A 17,873-nucleotide genomic window follows, 5' to 3' on the forward strand; every position below is an offset into this window, starting at 1 on the left:
TGGAAAGTAGACAGTCCAAGGTTTTTAGTTAGATGCATAGCAAGTTTTTTGAAATTGTGATTTTTAGTCATAATTTTTTGGAAAATGAAGAAATTAAAAAAAATCACAATCTTTTTTTTTTTTTACATACTGTCACCAGTGCAGTACAGCATAATCATATAACTGGTGTAGCAGTGATCTGGGACACTGACTAGTGAAAGTACGAAAAAGGAAAAAAAAGGAAATAATCTTTTTTTTTTTTTCATTTTTATTACTTTTTTTAAAAAAAAATTTTTTAACACACTGTTACCAGAGCAATATAACGTTACCATAGTAACATTTTACTACTCTGGGGAAAGGATAAGTATTTGTTTTTAAACATTATGATTGATTTAGCAATATATTTCATTGCTATAAGCAAGCATTTTACTAAACGAAATTGATTCATTTAGTTTGTTATGTTGTGATTAACTGTGGTTGGCCACAGCTAATCACATGTTACAGATACAGTAGTTTGTGATTTGCCCAGTCTGTACAATGTTATCACTGTGACCAATGACAGTTAGCAACACAATTGTACACAATGATGACATGGATGGCATGAAAGGAAGCCATTCATTGTTTACAATTGTCATGGGATCTGCTGTGATTGGTAATAGTGGTCACATGGTACTGGTAGTGGGCTGGTACACTGATCAGTCAATAGCTGTGTCCGATGGACACAGTAAGTGAAAGATCATGCTGCAGTGAGGCCCCATCTGGCAGGACATCATACTCGGATCGACAAAAGTCCTGCCCAGCCATCATTTTGCTATATACCCAGGCAGTACCTGGTTAGGTCTCTAAGCTTTAAAGCTGTATTAAACCCAAAAGCAAATATTTAATATATTGCAAACTACTAAATCTTAGGCTGCATTCAAACCTGAGCATAGCACCGTTGAGCATTTTTACAGCATTTTGTTTATGCACAATATTTGTTTATGGTTTTTTTTAGTTATTTGTGCATTTATTTTACATTAATTAATATATATATATATATATATATATATATATATATATATATATATATATATATATATATATTTTTTTTTTTTTTTTTTTCTTTTTAACAATAATTTGCGATTCCTGAACAAAACGTGCAAATTACATGTTTCCATTTATTTCTATAGGAATAAAAACGCGCCAAAAATGTACAAATCTTTCTTTGGCATATCAACACAGGGATGTTGGTAATTAGGGTGGAGCGTTACCCACAGTTAGTAATATTCCACTATATTCTTCAGTAGCTTACAAAACTACAGGTGTTTAGTTACATTGTTTTTAGATTTTATGTGAAGGGAGTCATTTTTTTAGTCTGTTTTATAGTGGTTATATTGTTTTTAATTACGTTTGTAGAGACACTTGTAGCCAGAGTTATGTGATAGCTGCTAGCAAGAGTTATATATACATTATTTTTCAAATATTCCTTTCCATTAGCATGTAATGTTTTCATGTTTTTTTCCAGAATTATGAAGACAATGCAATCCCACATTCATTGGAACAAAAGTTCACAAATATGTGAATTGTGCATCATCAAACAACTCATAACGCATTTGCACTGAATGTACAATATGAGGAACCTGGTCATATGGCTAACAATTCTCTTGGAACTTTCTTTTCTGTGGTCTTGTGCCATATGCATGAATTTTTTCAAATTTGTAACTCAGCCAAATAAAGTTTTAAATCATGCAAGAGTTAAACGAGGATGGCAATGGGAACCTTTAACTGTCATTGAGGAGCAACCAATCACAAACCAATCAAGTTATGTAGGACAGGTAAGTAGTACAAACCAATATTGTAAAAGTAATCATAATGTTTTTTGTAAATGTGTTTCTACAATAAGTATGAATGGTTTCAGTCCCGGTTCACATTTCTGTGATGGGGGAACGCTGCGAATATACAGTGTGTTCTTGCATCGCATCCGCACCCCTGGCAGTTCACACTGCCATATGTGATACGCTGGGGGTGTCAATTAAAAGTTAAAGACACCCCCAGATCAGACCGCATATCGCAGTGCGATCTGAAAGTTTGCACAAAATTGGATCGCACTAGTGTGAACCACCTTGCGATCCGATTCTGCTGTGGACCAAAAAAAAGGGTCCTGTGCGCCTTGGGTGCGATTGTGGTGCAAACTGTATGGCTGAATTTGCACCGCACAGAGATCGCATGTAATTTTAGGAGCAGTGCGCTCTGAATTACATACGATCTCTGTGATCGCAGAAATGTGAACCGACACTCATACTGAATGAAAATGTTGATATTAGGTACATACTGTAAATATTTACTATTCTTCAAAGTGGAACTCCAGGCAAGTAACTACACTGAACAAAATTATAAACACAACACTTTTGTTTTTGCCCCCATTTTTCATGAGCTGAATGAACTCAAAGATCTAAGACTTTTTCTATGTACACAAAAAGCCTATTTCTCTCAAATATTGTTCACAAATCTGTCTAAATCTGTGTTAGTGAGCACTTCTCCTTTGCCAAGATAATCCATCCACCTTACAGGTGTGGCATATCAATATTCTGATTAGACAGCATGATTATTGCACAGGTGTGCCTTAGGCTGGCCACAATAAAAGGCCACTCTAAACTGTGCAGTTTTACCACACAGCACAATACGTTGCAAGTTGTGAGGGAACGTGCAGTTTGCATGCTGACTGCAGGAACGTCCACCAGATCTGTTGCCCGTGAATTGAATGTTCATTTCTCTACCCTAAGCTGACTTCAAAGACGTTTCAGAGAATTTGGCAGTACATCCAACCGCAGACCACGTGTAACAACAACAGCCTAGGACCTCCACATCCAGCATCTTCATCTCCAAGATCGTCTGAGCCACCCGGACAGCTGCTGTAGAAATCGGTTTTCATAACCAAAGAATTTCTGCACAAAATGTTAGAAACCTTCTCAGGGAAGCTCATCTGCATGCTCGTCATCCTTATCTGGGTCTTGACCTGACTGCAGTAAGTCTTAGATCTTTGAGTTCAGCTCATGAAAAATGGGGGCAAAAACAAAAGTGTTGGGTTTTATTTTGAGTGTAAATACGCAAAATAAATACATACATTTTCATATGTTTTCATACTAAAGGACTTTTAAGATAAGCCAACCATTGTTAGTATTCAAAACCATGCCAGACAGAAATATTTCCCTGCTTTTTCCTGGCCTAGCATTATTGTTTGGTGAGTCAGGACTGGTGTTTCCAAGGTAAGCTTCCTGTTCACTGGACAGAGGTGATGATGCTGAGTCACAGATGGAAAGTATATATAGAAAGCTTCTGAACCACAAAGATCAATTATGTTATTAACAACCGTGTTTGTCACCTGTAAATTTGGAGGATAACCGTACTAAGCTAATGTACCTATGAGCAGCAGCTTATAGTGTGACAAACACTTAAACAAAAATGATATCAAAGTAAGCCACGCTAAGCTGTGAATCTGTGCTGTAACACACAAAATGTTGAATATTGTGAAAATACCAAGTTAAATACTTGAAAATATTAGGTGAATAAAAATATAAACAGCAACTCAAAATGTGACATACACCCAACATAAAATGTATAAAATGAGTTGTGTGCAAAGTAAGTATAGTTCAATAGTCCTTTATAAGTCTTAAAAAATAAACAGTGACGAATATATGTGTCTGAAGGTCAAAAAAGATCTTGATCACAAAAACTGCTGGAAAAATTCCTGGGAATCAATCCAGTAGTCCGTGTGACATTCCAAAATGTTAGATCACTCCTATTACAAGGAACAGCCACTAGATACGCAAACTGCTTACCAGATTGGGGTATATCAAGTGCCTGATTCAAAGATGTATACTCCCAGGATCCTCAATAAGATAGACCTCTGGATAAATTCCAACCTCAGACGACAAGGAAAGCTCTGCAAACATGGACCACGTGCATGTAAAAAATGATAAAATGATACAAGATCCCATAGCGTAACACTGTATGGTTGTTAACCACTTGCCGACTGCCGCACGACTATTTACGTCGGCAGTCAGCCCCTCACAGGCAGAGCGATGTAGGGCTACGTCGCTAGCCTGTAAGGGTTTTGGGAGCGAGCGCACGCTGCCGGATGCACGCTCCCGCTCGGTCACGGACCCCCCCCCCCCGCGCGTGTGCCCGGCAGACCCGATGTCCGCCGGATACTCGCGATCGCCCGTGACAGCGGGAGAAAGGCAGGCGTCTAGTGTAAACAAAGCCGCCTGTCAGTTCTCCCTGTGTAAGAATGGTGATCAAACGGTTCTACTATGTAGGACCGTTGATCATTGTTCTTACACATCAAGCCACAGCCAATCACAGTTATAAACACGCCCCTAGGACACACTTAACACCTCCCTCTCCAATACAGTTAACTCCTTCACTGCCAGTGTCATTTTTACAGTAACAGTGCATATGTATAGCACTGATTACTGTAGTAATGTCACTGGTAACCCCAAAAGTGTCAAAAATGTCAGTCAAGGGTCCGATCTGTCCGCCCCAATGTCGCAGTCCCGCAAAAATATCGCAGATCGCCGCCATTACGAGTTAACAGGCAGTAACAGGTAATCCTAAGGTGTGCCCAAACTTTAAACAACGATCCAATTTTGAAAACAGTGATATCTGATAAACCACGGGTCATCTTTAACTAGTTCCCATCCGCGCTACAGCCTATATACGGCTGCAGCGCAGACTCGAATTTTAGGGAGGCCGTTTTTAAACGGCCTCCCAGTGACACGCCCCCCGCGCGCTCCCGCGAGCGCGCAGCGGGGAGAATCTGTGTCGGCCGTGTCCCTTGGACACGGCCGATCACAGATCGTGGTGAATGGCCAATCACAGCGGCCATTCACCACGTGATCGGATCATCCAATGAGAGATGATCTCATATGTAAACATATGAGATCATCTCTCATCGCCGGCGCTCCTTCCTCACACGGAGCCTGCAGTGTGAGGAAGGAGGGAGAGCTGCACAGCGCCAGGGACAAAGAGACATGTAATCAGGGCACTGATCACCAGTGCCCTGATTACTAAAAGGTAAAAAACATACACAGTGCCCCCCCATCAGTGCCCACAGTGCCCGTCATCAGTATCCCCCATCAATGCCCACAATCAGTGCCCATAGTGCTGCCAGTCAGTGCCCATCAGTGCCTGCTCATCTAGGCACTGATAAGCACTGACTGGCAGCACTATGGGCACTGAGTGTGGGCACTGATGGTGCTGCCCATCAGTGCTCATCAGTGCTGCCCATCAGTGCTCATCAGTGCCACCTGTCAGTGTCCATCAGTGCCATCCATCAGTGCCCATCAATGCCACCTCTCAGTGCCCATCAGTGCAGCCCGCCAGTGCCGCCTCTCAGTGCCCAGCAGTGCCACCTCAGTGCCCAGCAGTGCCACCTCTCAGTGCCCAGCAGTGCCGCCTATCAGTGCTCATCAGTGCCACCTATCAGTGCCGCCTATCAGTGCCACCTATCAGTGCCGCCTATCAGTGCCACCTATCAATGCCGCCTATCAGTGCTCATCATTGCGGCATATTAGTACCTCCTCATCAGTGCCCATAAGTGCCACCTCATCAGTGCCCATAAGTGCCACCTCATCAGTGCCCATCAGTGCAGCCTATCAGTGCCCATCAGTGCCGCCTCATCAGCGCCCTTCAGTGAAGGAGAAAAATTTATTTTCAAAATTTACTCACAGAAAATAAGAAAAACTTTTTTTTTTTTTCAAAATTTTCTGTCTTTATTCTTTTTTTTTGTAAAAAATAAAAAACCCAGAGATTATTAAATACCACCAAAAGAAAGCTCTATTTGTGTGAAAAAAATGATAAAAATTTCAAATGGGTACAGTGTAGCATGACCGCGCAATTGTCAGTCAAAGTGTGACAGCGCTGAAAGCTGAAAATTGGCCTGGATGGAAAGGGTGTTTAAGTGCACAGTAGGCAAGTGGTTAAAGGTACCCCTAACTTACGAGATGTAGTGGCACCTAATGTGATAGAAACCCCCCCTGAGACCCCCAATTTGGTAAGCAGCTTGCGTATCTAGTGGCTGTTCCTCGTAATAGGAGTGATCTAACATTTTGGAATGTCACACTGACTACTGGATTGATTCCCAGGAGTTTTTCAGCAGTTTTTGTGATCAAGATCTTTTTTGACCTTCAGACACATATATTTGTCACTGTTTATTTTTTTAGGACTTATAAAGGACTATTGAACTATACTTACTTTGCACACAACTCATTTTATACATTTTTGGGTGTATGTCACATTTTGAGTTGCTGTTTTTATTTTTATTCACCTCATATTTTCAAGTATTTAACTTGGTATTTTCACAATATTCAACATTTTGTGTTACAGCACAGATTCACAGCTTAGCGTGGCTTACTTTAGTGTTTGTCACCTGCTTGGCAGCACAGTGTGAAAAAAATGAATACATTACAAAACTGGTTGCACAAAATTCTAAATAATAACAAAAATAAGCATAATTGTATTTAAACTGTTATTGCCTGATGTTTTAACCATGCCCATTGGGAAACAATCAAATTAAACTAGTCACCTTGTTGAATTGTGTTTTTTATCCACTATTGATTCATTAAATACAAATCTAGCAGTTTTCCATTCCATTTCCATATTGGCCTTTATATACATTAATTAAATATCCATTAAAACTAAACTAAAGACAGATATAAAATGGCATAAATGAATCATTTGTGTACCAGTGTCATTTGCAAATGGTGGCTGGTAGCAAAAGATTTTAAACACACTTAAGGCTGAGAGTGTGTTTATATCTGTCAAGCCAATGGTTGGCTTTCTGCTGAAACTGATTTGGACAGTTGTAAAACTGCCCAAACACTTCCACTCCCCTCAAAAAGTTCTAGCCCCCTATTCAACTACCCCCATCATTTATCTCATGCTCCCTGTCCTATGTGTGGGCCCAGGACTCGAGTGGGGGTTGTTGGTGGAGCAGCTGTTTGCTGATCTTCCCACTGGTGAATAAACCCGGAAGCAATGAGAATTTAATCACTTCCAGATTCAGAGCTGTCATTCCCTGGCTACTGTGGCCACAGAAGTAGCTGATCAAACACTGTGCTGCTGCTATGGCCAGGTAAGTAGATGATCTAAGAGACCACAGCTGATCTCATAGAGAACATTAATGTCTCATTGAAGAGGAACTGTCATTTATATTATGTTATCACATAGGGGACTTGAATATTTCACCATAAAACTGGGTATCATTTTTGGGCATTAAATCCTCCTGTTAATGTATTGCTCCAAATTCATGAAGCATCTGCAACACTTTCCGTTCTGGTTGTGATTCTTGTGTCAATTTCTGGTAGTTCTAAAATGCACCATTTTTTCAATGAGGTACAATGTCTATGTCAAATTTTTAAACAAAATACTGTTCATATTTTAAATAATGCTAATTATGACCAACTCTCTTTTGGCATACAGAGAGACCCTGGCACAGACAGATTTTGAAAAAGTGTCTTGCGTGCATTCTTAAAGTGGCACATTTCCCATCAGAGCCCCCCTTACATCAGAGTCCCCCTTATATCAGATTCCCCATTACAGTCCTTTAACACTAGTGTCTCCATCAGAATCCCACCTTACATCAGGGTCCTCATCAGAGTCTCCTTTGCATCAGGGGCCCCATAAAAGTTCCTCCTTTCATTAAGGTCCCCATATAAGTCCCCCGTTACAACAGGGCCCCAGCAGAGTCCCCCCTTACAACCAAGTTTACATTAGAGTTCCTCCGTACATCATGGTCCCCATCAGAGCCTACATATATAATATAGTACCTATTAGAGTCCCTCATACATCAGGATCCCCATCAGAGTCCCCCTTACATCAGAGTTCCCAATAGAGTTCCTCCTTTCATTAGAATCCCCATCAGAGTCCCCCCTTTCATTAGGGTAACATCAGAGCTCACCTTCAGAGAGGCTCTTATATCAGAGTCCCTGCTTAGAATCACCATATGAGTCCCCCTTACATTAGGGTCTCCATCAGATTCCTCTTTTACATCAAGGACCCCATCAGAGTTTTCAAAAGGCATTCTCCTGTGCTCACAATGGTTAACCTAGAGGTACACAGTGTAAAGATTCCTTCTTAGCCCCAGTGGCCTTGCTGTCTACTCAAGACAATGGGTATTCTTATAGACTTAAAAATAACAGTAAAAAGAGAAGGGCACACCGACCTAGCGCATTACCTCAATAAAATGTATTTAAAAAATAAAAACAACAATAGATATACTCACAAACACATATTGTATAAACGCATGTCATAGCAAGTGTAACCAATTGCTTTCAGGTCTAATGTAGTCTATCGGTACTGCAGGAAGATCAGGCAATGTCTGTAATAGTTGATGGCTGATCAGTTTCAAGGGCAAACCCTCTTCATCAGAGCCAGGGTAGTGAAATTACTCTGATGAAGAGGATTCATCCATGAAAGGCGTCAGCCATCAGCTATTACAGATGCTGCCTGGTCTTCCTGCAGTACCGATAGACTACATTAGACCTGAAGGCAATTGGTCCCACTTGCTATGACATGCATTTAATGTGCTAGGTCGTGTGCCCTTCTAATTTAATTGTTGTTTTTTCACCCCATCAGAGTCTCCCCTTACATCAGGGTCCCCATCCAAGTCCCTCCCTTCATCAGGGTCCCCATCAGTGTCTACCCTTACATTTGAGTTCACTTACCCCACCAGAGTGCTTATTTTCATCAGGGTCCCCATCAGAGTCCCCCTTACAACAGGGCTCTATAAGAGTACCTCCTTACATCAGGGTGCTTATCAGAGTATGCCCTTACATTAGAGTTCCCATCAGAGTGTCTCATTCATCAGGATTCCCATCAGAGTCCTCCTAACATTAAGTTCCCCCTTAAATTAGGGTTACTATCAGAGCCCACCTTCAAAGTCACCCTTACATTAGAATCCCCACTTACATCAGGGTCTCCATCAGATTCCTCCTTTACTTCAGATTCTTCCTCTAACACTAGGGACTTTATCAGAGTCCCCCCTTACATCAGGCATCAGGGTTCCTATCGGAGTCCATCCTTACATCAGAGTCCCCCAATACATCAGGATTACCATCAGAGTTCCTCTTACATCAGAGTCACCCTGATTTTAGGGTCCCCACCAGAGCACCTCTACATCATAGCCAGAGGTGTACCTAGGGTCTCCAGCACCCTTGGCGAGGAACTGTATCTGCGCCCCCCCAGGGAGAGAGAGTTTGACAGAGAGAGACGGGGGGGAATTACAGAGAGAGGGGGTTACAGAGAGAAAGAGAGAGGGGGATGAGAGAGAAGGCGGGTGACAGAGAGAGAGCGAGAGAGAGGGCGGGTGACAGAGAGAGAGCGAGAGAGAGGGCAGGTGACAGGGAGAGAGAGGGCAGGTGACAGGGAGAGGGAGCGAGAGAGAGGGCAGGTGACAGGGAGAGAGAGGTGATGGGTAGGGATGATCGAACTTTTGAAAAGTTCGGTTCGACCAGAACACCCGAACTTCACGAAAGTTCGGTTCGGATTTCAGAACCCCATTGAAATCAATGGGACCCGAACTTCTGTAATCAAAAAACCACCATTTTTAAGCCCTAAAACCCAATAAATGCCCCTAAAAAGTGCCTAGGGTTCTGGGTCATGCCCCAGGGACTATTAATCACACAAAAAAAAGTTCTTAAAAATTGTCGTTTTTGATAGATAGCCAATTATTGAAAAAATTAAAAAAAAAAAAAAAAGAGATTTCTTTGGATTTAGTGTCTGGGGGTTCTAAAAGGTGTACCTGTGAAGTTTCAGCTCTGTAGCATGTCCAGAACCAGAATTACAGCATACTAAACCTTCAAAAATGACTTTTTTGCTTAACCGCACCTTTCTTTTGCTCCTAATCAACGGCTCAGCCAATGTGTATGATGGGGACATAATGCAGTGCACTGGGAACAAGATTAGAGGTTTTTTTGGAAAAAGGTGCTGTCTCTTTAAATGTGCATATAATTAACGGGTGTATTTCCACAATGGGGCTATTATTACCAAATGTTTCAAGAAGTCCAAAGATGTATGTAATTGCACTTTATTTCATGTAAAATGGTGTTTGGTGCACTTTAACTTGAAATCTCACAAGAAACAGACATATATGCACGGATACATTGAGGGTTAGGGGTAGGGGCCACAATGTAGTGCAGAGTGAACAAGATTAGAGATGTTTTGGATGAATACTGTTGTCTCTTGACTTTGAATAGAAGTAAAGGATGCTTAAAAATTGGGCATTTGGTGGTGCGGACGATGCCTTGACACCATATCCCTATGAAAGTGCTGGTAATGAAAGCAATAATTGCCTTTGTAAGGAAAAAAATTACAATGATATGCATCTGTGTGACAGGTGCGCAAAAATTGTTGTTTGGGTGTTGGCGGAGCCATACCACTGTAAGCCCAAAGAGCTGGTGTTGAAGAAGGCGTAAAAATTATGAAGGTGTGCACATGTGGAACAGGTGCGCAAACATGGTAGTTTTGGTGTTGGCGGAGCCTCCCCACCATAACCCCAAAGAGCTGGCTTTGAAGGAGGCCCAAAAATTGTAAAGGTGTGCACCTGTGGAACAGGTTCGCAAACATGGTAGTTTTTGTTTAGCATAGCCTCCCCACCTTAACCCCAAAGAGCTGGTGTTGAAGGAGGCCCAAAAATTGTAAAGGTGTGCCCCTGTGGAACAGGTGCGCAAACATTGTAGTTTTTGTTTTAGCATAGCCTCCCCACCTTAACCCCAAAGAGCTGGCGTTGAAGGAGGCCCAAAAATTGTAAAGGTGTGCACCTGTGGAACAGGTGCGCAAACATTGTAGTTTTTGTTTTAGCATAGCCTCCCCACCCTAACCCCCAAAGAGCTGGTGTTGAAGGAGGCCCAAAAATTGTAAAGGTGTGCACCTGTGGAACAGGTGCGCAAACATTGTAGTTTTTGTTTTAGCATAGCCTCCCCACCTTAACCCCAAAGAGCTGGTGTTGAAGGAGGCCCAAAAATTGTAAAGGTGTGCCCCTGTGGAACAGGTGCGCAAACATTGTAGTTTTTGTTTTAGCATAGCCTCCCCACCCTAACCCCCAAAGAGCTGGTGTTGAAGGAGGCCCAAAAATTGTAAAGGTGTGCACCTGTGGAACAGGTGCGCAAACATTGTAGTTTTTGTTTTAGCATAGCCTCCCCACCTTAACCCCAAAGAGCTGGTGTTGAAGGAGGCCCAAAAATTGTAAAGGTGTGCACCTGTGGAACAGGTGCGCAAACATTGTAGTTTTTGTTTTAGCATAGCCTCCCCACCTTAACCCCAAAGAGCTGGTGTTGAAGGAGGCCCAAAAATTGTAAAGGTGTGCACCTGTGGAACAGGTGCGCAAACATTGTAGTTTTTGTTTTAGCATAGCCTCCCCACCTTAACCCCAAAGAGCTGGTGTTGAAGGAGGCCCAAAAATTGTAAAGGTGTGCACCTGTGGAACAGGTGCGCAAACATTGTCGTTTTTGTTTTAGCATAGCCTCCCCACCTTAACCCCAAAGAGCTGGTGTTGAAGGAGGCCCAAAAATTGTAAAGGTGTGCACCTGTGGAACAGGTGCGCAAACATTGTCGTTTTTGTTTTAGCATAGCCTCCCCACCTTAACCCCAAAGAGCTGGTGTTGAAGGAGGCCCAAAAATTGTAAAGGTGTGCACCTGTGGAACAGGTGCGCAAACATTGTCGTTTTTGTCATAACCAAAATGAGGTTCTGTGAACGTAAAGAGAATGAGAGGAGGGTTTGAGGGTGGCACCATGGTCCAGGCTTAAACTGAGGCTCAACTGCCACATCACAACGATAGCCTAGTCTACAAGGTCTGCATCAGGTGCATCAAAGCTTGATATCCACGACTGATTCATCTTAATGAATGTCAAACGGTCGACTGAGTCGGTGGAGAGTCTCGTTCGATGGTCTGTGACGAATCCTCCTGCTGCGCTGAATGCCCGTTCCGATAGGACACTGGAAGCAGGGCAGGCCAACAACTCCATGGCATACTGGGCCAGTTCTGGCCAGTGGTCTAATCTTAAGACCCAGTATGCCAGTGGATCGGATTCGTCACATGAAAAGCCCTCTGTGTCACTTTGTGCCCTCACGTAATCGTCCACCATGTGATGCAGACGGTGTCGATGCGATGTGGCAGCTGAGAGGCCTGGGCGGTGAGGACTAAAAAAAGACCGAAAGGCATCCGTCAACCGCACGCCTTCTCCAACGCTCCTCTCGTGACCACCAGTAGAATCCATGGTAGGTTGTCCCCGCCCCTGCACCCTACGGGAGTCGGGGAACATGTTCACCAGATTCCTCTTGAGACTGTCCTCAAGGGATTTGATCCTGGGGACTCTCTGGGTGGATGGGAAAAGCTCCGAGACTTTACACTTGTACCGGGGGTCAAGTAGGGTGGCCAACCAATAGTGGTTAGTCTCTTTAATGGCCTTGATTCTGGGGTCCTTTCGCAGGCTCTGGAGCATGATGTTTCCCATGCGTCGCAAATTAGCGAAGGCCTGAGAAGCTGACTCCTCGGGGTCACTCATAACGACATTATCTTCAACGGGCTCCTCCTCCTCCCAGCCACGTACTACTCCAAAGTGTCCCGAGGGAGTCAAACTAGGCCTTGCAGATTGCCGCATGTCTTCCTCCTCCTCCTCCTCAAACCCTGCAAAAGTTCCCGCTGAATCGTCCTCCTCCTTCTCTTCCACCCCTGGATCCTGCTCGGGCCTCTGGGAGCTAGGCATAATGGGGTCAGGATTCTCAGGATAAAGGGGGCCTTGAGAGGCAAGGAAGTCCTCCTCTTCCTCCTGCTGCTCTGCCTCCAGTGCCCTGTCCATAATGCCACGCAGAGTGTGCTCCAACAAAAACAGTACCGGTAGGGTGTCACTGATGCATGCGCTGTCCCGGCTGACCATCCTTGTGGCCTCCTCAAATGGCGAGAGGACAGCGCATGCATCCTTAATCAAAAGCCACTGCCGTGGTGAAAAGAAGCCCAGGCGCGCAGAGCCAGTGCTGGTGCCGTACTCGCATAGGTATTCATTGAGGGCCCTCTGCTGCGTGTACAGGCGCTGCAGCATAGCCAAGGTGGAGTTCCAGCGGGTGGGCATGTCACAGATGAGGCGGTGTACCGGCAGGTGAAACTCGCGCTGCACTTCGGCCAAATGTGCAGTGGCACTGTACGACCGCCTGAAGTGACTGCACTCCCTTCTTGCCATCCTTAGCACATCCTGCATTCCCGGGTACGAGTTCAAAAACCGCTGTACCACGAGATTCAGGACATGCGCCAGGCATGGCACATGGGTTAACTTTCCCTGACGAAGGGCGGCCAGGAGGTTTGACCCATTATCAGTAACCACCATCCCTGGCTGCAGCTGGCGTGGTGTCAACCACCTCTGGGCCTGTGCCTGCAGAGCCCCAAGAATCTGAGGGGCAGTGTGCTGCCTGTCCCCTAGACACACAAGCTGCAGCACTGCGTGACACCTTTTGGCCTGAGAAATAGAATGGCCCTTTGAACGTTTACGTGGTACCTCATCATATTCAAAGGACCATTCTGCAGAGGAGGGCATGGAGGAGGTAGAGGAGGAGGAGCAGGAGGGGGTAGAAGTGATCGATCTACCCGGATCAGCGACACCACCAGCTGTTTGCAGACGTGGGGGCAACACTGGCTGCAGCACCGAGCCCTGGCTACAATCCCTTCCGCTGGCAAGCAGTGTCACCCAGTGAGCAGTGACAGAAATGTACCGTCCCTGCCCATGTTTGCTTGACCAAGTGTCAGCCGTCAAGTGTATCTTACGGCTGACTGACTTGGCCAGGGACGACACTACATTGCCTTCCACATGTTGGTATAGGGATGGCAGGGCCTTACGGGAAAAGTAATGCCGACTTGGCACCTGCCACTGTGGAACTGCACATTTTGCGAAGTCACGGAAGGGAGCAGACTCTACCAGGTTAAATGGTAATAGTTGCAGAGCCAGTAGTTTAGCCAAACTACTGTTTAGACGCTGGGCATGTGGGTGGCGGGGAGTATACATTTTTTTTCGTTCCAGCATGTGTGGAATCGAAATTTGGCATCTAGATGTTACAGCTGGTGGTGTGCTGGAGGTAGATGCGACACTGCCTGCTATATCATCATCCCTGCCAGTGGAGGCTGCCAACAGGTGACGAGTGACTATAGCAGGGCCAGGAACAGACTGATGTGCAGGTGGAGCAGGTGGAGCAGATGGAGCATGAGGAGGAGCGCGAGGAGAACTAGGAGGCCGACTGACCGATCTTTGGCCCTTTTGTGGGTTCTTTAAATGCTCCTGCCAACGGGCCGAGTGGTGGGTTGTCAAATGCCTGTTTAGGCAGCTTGTACCCAGGTGGTTGACATTTTTGCCACGTTTTATACCCTTCTTACAAATCTTGCAGATCGCAACTGTTTTATCTGCATGGGATGTCTCAAAAAAGGCCCAGCAAGATGAGGTGTGTATAGTGGCCCGGGAGACAACAGGTGCGGCCTTAGATGGAGTAGGCCGTCTGCTCTCCCCTCTTGCTTGCTCTGCCTCCTCCTCAACCTCAGACCCAACATCTGACTCCATCAAAGACTGAGCATCAGGCCTGGCCTGGGAGACAACAGGTGCGGCCTTAGATGGAGCGGGCCGTCTGCTCTCCCCTCTTGTTTGCTCTGCCTCCTCCTCAAACTCAGACCCAACATCTGATTCTATCAAAGACTGAGCATCAGGCCTGGCCTGGGAGACAACAGGTGTGGCCTTAGATGGAGCGGGCCGTCTGCTCTCCCCTCTTGTTTGCTCTGCCTCCTCCTCAAACTCAGACCCAACATCAGACTCCATAAAGGACTGAGCATCAGGCTGGAGTAGATGGCCGACACTGTGGTCAAACAGCTCAGCTGACTCCTCTGCCATGTCTGAAGTTGGGTCTAAGGGAGGACATGAGGTGGACATGGACTCATCTGTATTTGTTCTGACAACTGCAGAAGACTGACCACTTTTCTCTGCCTGGGTCACTGTAGTTGCAGATGATGCCGATGATGAGGGTTTGTTCATATAGTCCACCACCTCCTGTACATACTGTGGACGTATAGCTTGGCCACTGCCGGAGAACAATCCAAATGGTGGCCTGGCTGAGGACTGACCACCACGTCCACCCCTGCCTCTAGACACCCTAGAAGCTGTGCCCCTTTCCGCAGCAGGGCCACGTATGCCTTTTCTTGGTCTACCAGGCATATTTCTCACTGATGCGTTGGCAACTGTGTGCGGTGAAAAACGCACACTGCTATGCGACCCACAGTTGTCGCTGGATACAGCACAGCAGATGTGTCACGCACAGTAGCAAAGCCTTTTGCACAGTGGACCTAACGCTTTGAACAACAGGCGTTAGGTTGTCACTGATGCGTTGGCAACTGTGTGCGGTGAAAAACGCACACTGCTATGCGACCCACAGTTGTCGCTGGATACAGCACAGCAGATGTGTCACGCACAGTAGCAAAGCCTTTTGCACAGTGGACCTAACGCTTTGAACAACAGGCGTTAGGTTGTCACTGATGCGTTGGCAACTGTGTGCGGTGAAAAACGCACACTGCTATGCGACCCACAGTTGTCGCTGGATACAGCACAGCAGATGTGTCACGCACAGTTGCAAAGGCTTTTGCACAGTGGACCTAACGCTTTGAACAACAGGCGTTAGGTTGTCACTGATGCGTTGGCAACTGTGTGCGGTGATAACGCACACTGCTATGCGACCCACAGTTGTCGCTGGATACAGCACAGCAGTTGCGTGTCACGCACAGTTGCAAAGGCTTTTGTACAGTGCACCTAACGCTTTGAACAACAGGCGTTAAGTTGTCACTGTATTTTGCTGCCTAGCAAGCACGTACACCTGCTGTGATAGAGCAGCACTGTGCCACGTGCTCACTAAACAGAACCCTCACACTTTCCCTACAGAAACTAAATTTTCAAATCTAACTAATGTAGTACAAAGTTCCCTAACTACACTAGATATCCCTTTCCACTAAATAGAAAGCTCCATACAGCAGAAGACTGACACTGTCCCTTAAGTTTTTTTTTTTTTTTTTGTAACTCTAAGAACCAGCACAATCGCTGTATCTAACTACACTGGCTGTAAGCTAAATACAATTCTGCTATATGGAGCTTTAGAACCACTCGATATATAGGAAATGTAGTGTAGCAAGCAGGAGTCAGACAGAACTGCTTCAACTCTCTTCAACAGGCTCTGGATAACTGTGCTAGGGGTTAGGCGGGGCCATCTTATATAGTGTGGGGCGTATTCACTCCTGATTGGCCTCTGGTCCCCGTAGTCACTCCAATCACGTTCCTAGGAGACTCCTGCCCCCTCATTGGCTTTTGCAGACGTTTCTGGGCCAATCACGGGCTTTTAAAGCCCAGTTCCTGTCCCAGTGCATTTTGGGCGGTTCTGGTGGCCGAATACCGAACTTTTGCCGCAAAAAGTTCGGTATTCGGCCGAATATCGAACATCCAATGTTCGGGTCGAACCGATGGTCGACCCGAACCGTTCGATCATCCCTAGTGATGGGTAGGAAAGTGCGCTGATTCGGATTGAGGTGTGCTGCTACCTTAGAGTGAAATGTATAGAATGTGTTAAAAATCAGGTGCGCTAACCCAAATACATATATACAACATACAAAAATGGTGTAAACAAATCACTTATAACTAAGTAAGTATGGAAAACAGTACAAATCGTGCTAGCAAAATAGTCCGGAATGTGACTAGTGAATCACCAATGTGCAATAAACGTCCAGGGGACAGGGAGAGAGAGAGAGAGGGCAGGGGACAGGCAGAGAGAGAGAGAGAGGGCAGGTGACAGGGAAAGAGAGAGGGCAGGTGACAGGGAGAGAGAGAGAGGGCAGGGGACAGGGAGAGAGAGAGGGGGCAGGTGACAGGGAGGGAGAGAGAGAGAGAGGGCAGGTGACAGGGAGAGAGAGAGGGCAGGGGACAGGGAGAGAGAGAGGGCAGGTGACAGGGAGAGAGAGAGAGGGCAGGGGACAGGCAGAGAGAGAGAGAGGGCAGGTGACAGGGAAAGAGAGAGGGCAGGTGACAGGGAGAGAAAGATATAGGGCAGGGGACAGGGAGAGAGAGAGAGGGCAGGTGACAGGGAGAAAGAGAGAGGGCAGTGGACAGGGAGAGAGAGAGAGGGCAGGTGACATGGAGAGAGAGGGCAGAGGACAGGTAGAGAGAGGGCAGGTGACAGGGAGAGAGGGCAGGTGACAGGGAGAGAGAGAGAGAGAGAGGGCAGGGGACAGGGAGAGAGAGGGCAGGTGACAGGGAGAGAGAGGGCAGGTGACAGGGAGAGAGAGAGAGAGGGGGGCAGGGGACAGGGAGAGAGAGAGAGAGAGAGAGGTCAGGGGACATGGAGAGAGAGGGCAGGGGACAGGTAGAGAGAGGGCAGGTGACAGGGAGAGAGAGAGAGAGGGCAGGGGACAGGGAGAGAGAGGGCAGGTGACAGGGAGAGAGAGGGCAGGTGACAGGGAGAGAGAGGGCAAGTGACAGGGAGAGAGAGGGCAGGGGACAGGGAGAGAGAGAGAGGGGGCAAGGGACAGGGAGAGAAAGAGGGCAGGGGACAGGGAGAGAGAGAGGGCAAGGGACAGGGAGAGAGAGGACAGGTGACAGGGAGAGAGAGAGAGAGAGAGGGCAGGGGACAGGAAGAGAGAGGGCAGGGGACAGGGAGAGGGAGAGAGAGAGAGAGAGGGCAGGGGACAGGGAGAGAGAGGGCAGGTGACAGGGAGAGAGAGGGCAGGTGACAGGGAGAGAGAGAGGGGAGGTGACAGGGAGAGAGAGGGCAAGTGACAGGGAGAGAGAGGGCAGGTGACAGGGAGAGAGAGAGAGGGCAGGTGACAGGGAGAGAGAGGGCAGGGGACAG

At 46.2% G+C, this 17,873-nt stretch overlaps 1 protein-coding gene across 1 annotated transcript in view; it reads left to right on the forward strand.

Moving 5' to 3' along the window:
• Positions 1-1,489: 1,489 nt before the first annotated feature.
• Positions 1,490-17,873, forward strand: part of LOC309556806 (cadherin-19-like) — a 200,829-nt gene continuing 184,445 nt past the window's right edge. The window contains exon 1 of the mRNA XM_082259323.1: positions 1,490-1,793. Coding sequence (XP_082115449.1) covers positions 1,581-1,793 — 213 coding nt within the window. The 5' untranslated portion in view covers positions 1,490-1,580. The remainder of the gene's footprint in view (positions 1,794-17,873) is intronic.

This window comes from Pelophylax lessonae (assembly GCF_965119305.1).
Source record: "Pelophylax lessonae genome assembly, chromosome: 5".
Classification (NCBI taxonomy): Eukaryota; Metazoa; Chordata; class Amphibia; order Anura; family Ranidae; genus Pelophylax; species Pelophylax lessonae.